General features: G+C 40.2%; 1 protein-coding gene across 1 annotated transcript in view; it reads right to left on the bottom strand.

Annotated features, from left to right (window-relative positions):
- Window positions 1-729: 729 nt before the first annotated feature.
- Window positions 730-6,000, bottom strand: part of INSC (INSC spindle orientation adaptor protein) — a 1,419,009-nt gene continuing 1,413,738 nt past the window's right edge. Inside the window, exon 14 of the mRNA XM_078681025.1 lies at window positions 730-3,471. Coding sequence (XP_078537151.1) covers window positions 3,343-3,471 — 129 coding nt within the window. The 3' untranslated portion in view covers window positions 730-3,342. The remainder of the gene's footprint in view (window positions 3,472-6,000) is intronic.

Genomic DNA, 6,000 nt, shown 5'->3' with positions numbered 1-6,000 from the left:
GCGGGGGCGCTACGCCCCCACGTCCCAATAGACGCACCGCATCACGTGACAAATATTTTATGAACCAGAATAGGGAAATGTGGAAAGGTATCACTTTCAAAAGTGAGAGTTCACTTTAGCATGATTTACATATATACAATATTTATTAAAATGATCCGCCAAGTCTCTACAATAGGACATAGAAAAGAGACCTTCTCCATCACTTGCAACATAGTCATTTGGGGGGGTGGGGGCACTTCTGTACTAGCATCCTTTATGAAATGTTGGGGCTCGTTCAGCCAATCGGAATGCTTAGATTGTTGTTTCTAACTTTTGAGGTTTGCCAACATTTTGTGAGAGCGTGAATTCGGAACTCAGAGCAAACTGGACAATTTGTCTGTTGGTTGGATTGTGATGGGTGAGATTAGGGCGCCATTGACAGTTGTTAGTTCCACTTATTAGTTTTGCTTTAGGGTCACCCTTAAGTACGGGTGAGCTGTTAACACTGCTCCACATAACATAAGTATTTGTAAAGCGCACTTTCACCACTACGGGTATCTTGGCGCTGAATAATAGATGTTTCTTGTTACCCAACTCAATGGTCCTCTGAGGTACCAGACACAGCCACCTCTCAGACAATGGCAATTAAGCCCTGGGTATTCAGTACTTCTCAAACAATCTATCAGCATGCATTTCTAATCTATTAGTCATGCAGCTTTAGTAATACAGTTATTTTCGAGAGATGCTTTTATTGTATGAGGTTACAAGTATAGACATTTTGTAAATCACTGTTTCCCAATAATTTCTATAACGTTTTGCATCAGTTTAAATACTTGGTTTGACATTCTAGCAATATAGTTTTACATTTTTCCTAAGTGTAGGGATACAAAAACATAACCAATGACAAATTGACAACATTTTTGATCACCTGTTGCAAAAACATCAAAGTACAGTTTTTAAACTCATCCCGTTTTTAAGAATCAGAAGATATCACTGCTTCGGGGAGTTTTACATTTTTGAAGGGAAATTAGTTACATGAACACTAAACAAAAATTGTACAAAGTGTCATCCATCTTAAATAAAAAAAGATTAACATTTGGTCTGGGTTGTTTTAATAAAAGTGTGAATATCAACAAACCAGATTTAAACATTATGAGCCAAGTAAAAAGAAATAAAATATTAATACAAATCAGGTATCCCTCATATGAGAAATGCTGGTAAATATAATGGCATGTGATTTTTCTATTTGTCCCCCCTCTCCCACTCACATGCATATTTCAAATAGCTGAACTAAATAAGGTTAGTGGTTGGCACAAAGAAAGGAAAAGTCTCTCTCAAACCGTAAAGAACTTTCAAAAGAAGATATAAATCTGTACTTTGCTAAATGTCAATGCCAAAACGTTTCTACCTCACTCCGATTATGGTGTTACCTTCAATATAAAATTAATAAATGAGAAACCAGTATATTTACATTTTACAAAGATCAACTTCGAGTGGACTGCAAATTCCACTTGAGTAAAGACAGTACATTTAAAAAATAATAAAAAATAAATGCATATGAAATGGTTGCATAAATGTTATGTTGTTTTATGCGACAGTGTCCTAACAAAATTTGGATGAAAGTCAGACAATGAAATAATATTATTTTTATATTCAAATTATTATTGAAATCTTTTTTCATACAAAACTTAAATTAATACAGACACTTTTGACAAAGAAGCAAAACGCAGAATAAATAAATCTTTCCACTGAGGAATTTGGCCACATAAATACAGTATTACTTTTTTTTAATGCATCTTACTTTGAAAATGGTCTCTGCGAAGGACAAACGGGCATCTGAAAATGGTTGAAATTAAGACATGAGTATTCCCTATAGAGTGTCATAATGTAGGCATTGTGAACGCTAGGACAACCAAGAGTGATAACTCTGTGGGGCTTCTCCGACATTTGCGATACCTATTGCACCCTAGATGTAATTCTAAACGTACACCTAAACATGTACGAGTGAGTGGTGGATTCGGAATTGGGGAGTGTCTAAAAAAATCCCCATTTTGACAGGTAAAATAAGGGAAGTGTTTTCCACCTGAAGGTAAAGAGAGGAAAAACGTCCAAATGCAAAGTTCCATAATTCCCATACATGCAGATTAATTATGCGCAAGTGTCAGCCACAGCCCACGCAGGTAAGGTCAGTGGGGGTGGGGGAGGGGGGGGGGGGGGTTGACAAACCACGAAAAGTGAAAATTTAATTTTCCCTCTTGGTTGTCTGTCGAATCCCCCACGCTGGCCTCACCGCTCCTACTTGCCCCGGCCGTGGCTTGCAAGTGTAGGGCTACTGGACACAAGCCTGAACATCTATGGAATTTTGTAGATTGTCATGAGATAAGCCCGAGGGCTTTAAACACTTTAAAAATGCAAAAGCAGTATGCCAATAATACATATAAGCCTGTTACACATTTCTGTGCCTTGGGGCTTATGCTCATTGAATCATTCTAAGAGACATTTCGGCATCTTTATGAACATTGTAGAACATACACGTCTGCAAATAACAGCGAATGTTTTAAAACATGCACATCTCAAATGTTTGAAGCAGCTTTTGAAAAGGCAAGATGGCCACGTCGATAAGAATCTCATGGTTGGGTACGTGTAACCTGTCATTAGTATGATTTGTTGAAAGTGAACCATTAGCAAAACGTCTACATAACGAACGAAGACCTGCAACAATATTTAGTCTCTGAGCTTAGAGGCATTAACTTTATAATATTTAAATGAATATATGATTATATGAAACACATTGTTCCATACAAAAATATATCATTGTACATGTATATTCAAATATCATCTAATTAGTTACACATTGAGTGATGCATGTCCTTAATGCGTGCAATAGGATGCCTAACATCAAGATAACGACTCTATAAACAGTTGGCAAGGTGTTAGACACAGAATTCATGCCTTGAAATATTTATTGCCAAACACCTATTGTTTCCAATATGATCATCTACAAATGAGATTCTTGGGAGGCAATTTATATGTGATGGCCTCTTAATGTCATAAATTAGCAATCGATGCAGTCTGAAAAGTAACGAGTAGCTGTGAGAAAGAAAGAAATGTCAGCTAGTCAGATATAGTCTAAAAAACAGTATTAAACATTTTAAAATTGCCATTCCACTTCTTAGACTGCCATTGCTTTGCAAAACTGTCATAAATTGACTTTCTTGGGATCTGTTCCTTCTTTCCTTCTTTGTATAATAAGCAATAACTGTTACCATAAACAGCATTTTGCAAAGCAGAGTTGCGCATTGGTCCCCCGTGTGCCTGAATGGCAGGCATTTCAAAACAACACCAACAAATAAGTGTAAGTCTTTAAACAAAGCTCTCTTCCATGTTTGTGCAAAGTAAGAACGAATCAACGAGTCTGGGCTTAACTAGCTGCTCCAAATCCGTGTCCTCAAGCGCCTCTGGGTCCATAATTGCAAGTCTCCTCAGAGCGGCCTATAAGAAACAATATGTTAGCATTGACAAATACATAAAATAATGTAAAATGGAACAGCGTTTCATTAACAGAAATAAGGATTTATTGCTAAATCATGAGCATTTATACCAGACTTTATGATTTAGTTTTTTTAGGGCCATGACCACTGGCCGGTTGACTGTAGAATAAGCTATACGTACCACATGCCTGTTAGATTCCCACCAGGCTTGTGCCTTAATGTGAATTAGGCTACAACAGCCATCCCTAAGCAGGCTGCTTCATATAAGACTGTCAGTGCTGGGCCTACTGTAAACTAGGCCTGGGAAAAATTTGGTTACACCATCAACTTCTCTGAACTTCTGTGTTACATGTGAGAAATGGGGTTATTCATTTGTGAGGAGAGCACCTCTACCAGCTCAATAAAACCAAAAGCCATGGTGGCGAGGTCAACATAGAATCTCTGCTTAACCCCTGTGAGTGTAGAAAAATGGGCAAATTAGTGAATTGTAATTGTATTTATACAGAATTTATCACCTCTGTCGAGGCTTTGAAGAGGTTTTTGGCGAGTAGCATGCTACCCTGGAACCCAAAGGTGGGTTAGTAGGGGGAAATATACATTTTTCTTGGGTGTGGTAGACATGTGAGCTTGTTAGTTGGGTGAATAGGCTAGGATAGATAAAGGAGGGTAGAGTTTAGAAAGGATTATTTGGGAGCTCAGAATAGTAAAAGAGTTTTTGGATGAGTCAGAGAGCCTGTTAGTTGGATGAACAAGATAAAGGATGGATAGACAAGGTAAGAGAATTATTAGAAGAGTAAATGGCTGAAAGAACCGAAAAGTGAATGGGTGGATAAGTAGGTAGTAGGCTGATTAGTAAGCTCATGTTTGGCATACATCCAGTCATGCACTTATTCAGCCATCCACAATCACCCAGATTCACCCACTTGCATATCTCCCACATTTGCTGAGCTGCCAGTCCTTAGAATCCAGACAAAACACACCTACACACTGTTGGGCCCATCAATTACCAAGCACTCCCCAGACATTGTTCATTCTCGTCACTTTTTAGACCCCTAGATGAATGTGCTTCAATCACCGCTTGTGAGCAGGAGGGCAACCAGAAGAGGCTCAATATACTGTCATTTACCTAGTACCATGCACAGCATCTGGTGATAACTGAGGTAATCCAATCAAAACCTTTAGGAGTTTATTGATCTGTGGTTGTGCTCCTAGATAATCAACGAGATTGGAGAAGCGTGGCTCAGTGGTTAGAGGCGGCAGACCTGGAAGCTGAGATCGGTCGTGGACCAGGGTTCGATTCCCCGCCTCGGCGGGTCTCGGGCTCAAAAATTCCACGGACTCGACAATTCTCGCTCCGGTGCCTACTCAACTCACGGGGTCACACTCTGCGACTCTGGGCAATAGCTTGCTTAATCTCCACTACGGCCCCTCGCGGCGGGATGCCTGGCTTTCACCTTGTGGATACCCTGCCGGGGTATCTCACAGGGGAATACCAGGACGGGTTCCCTAAGCAAGCGCCTTGATACCTTCGGGTGATACGTGCGCTATATAAGTCGCAATACATACAATACATACAACGATAAAGCATTCGAAAGAATTGAAAACGTGAGTGCCAGCTTTTACATCTCTTGCCAAGCTGTCAATCTAGGGCCATCACATCGGTCTAACTTTGTCCTTTAAGGTTATTTATGTTAGGGAATCTTAGGACATCCACCATTAGACAACAGGAATGGGAAGATGTCCCCAATGACCACTAAAGACTTTTAATAATGCTCTGTGCTTTGGAAGGGTCTGGAGTAAATGAGCTGCACCCAGGCTCCAAGTCGCGGTGCTCCTGAGTATATTGGCTGGATAGACCTATGCAGCTCCTCACTACATTATCTTCCCGCCTGCTGCATGGTTGAGCCGTGAAGAAGACTTGCTGCATTCTGTCCACACTGTGGCACCCTTGGCAGAGAACAGGAGAATCTTGAAGGCGCAATGAAGGGATTGGCGTAGTCAGTGTGTCGTGGGCCCTAATACAACAATGGAAATGGCTCACTGGCTGCTGTTTGATTTGTATAATGTAGCACTAATCAGGGTTCGGTGGGCCCCTCAGGCTTCCGAGATCTGGTGCCACTGCACCTACTGCAGCAAAGTAAGCGACGCCCCTGCTAGGGAGGAAAGCACAGAGGAATTGATCTTTTCACCTGGATGATTAAGAATATGTGTTTAGCTCCGACTGCCATGTTGGAAATCAGCATAATGTGCTATCTGTTGAAGGATTGTCAAAATACAAGAAAAGCAAATAGGCTTTGTGACACTTCAATATCAGCCAAAGACGTGATCTCACACTGAATCTATTTACTCTCTTTAAATCATGTGGTGCAAATGTGAAATGTTTGTAACCTACAGAACCTTAATAAATAATGCTTGGCTTAGGTGTGCATACATGTTTTTTTAATTGCTTCAAGAAAGTAAATCGCCTGCAGCAAGGCCAGGAAGCCCATGCATTTTGAAGAAATATATGAATGATGTATTATTTTTCATA

Source organism: Lissotriton helveticus, chromosome 3_1, assembly GCF_964261635.1.
Source record: "Lissotriton helveticus chromosome 3_1, aLisHel1.1, whole genome shotgun sequence".
In the NCBI taxonomy this organism is placed as follows: Eukaryota; Metazoa; Chordata; class Amphibia; order Caudata; family Salamandridae; genus Lissotriton; species Lissotriton helveticus.
Note: the sequence above shows the minus strand (reverse complement) of the source record. Positions and strands in the feature narration are given on the sequence as shown.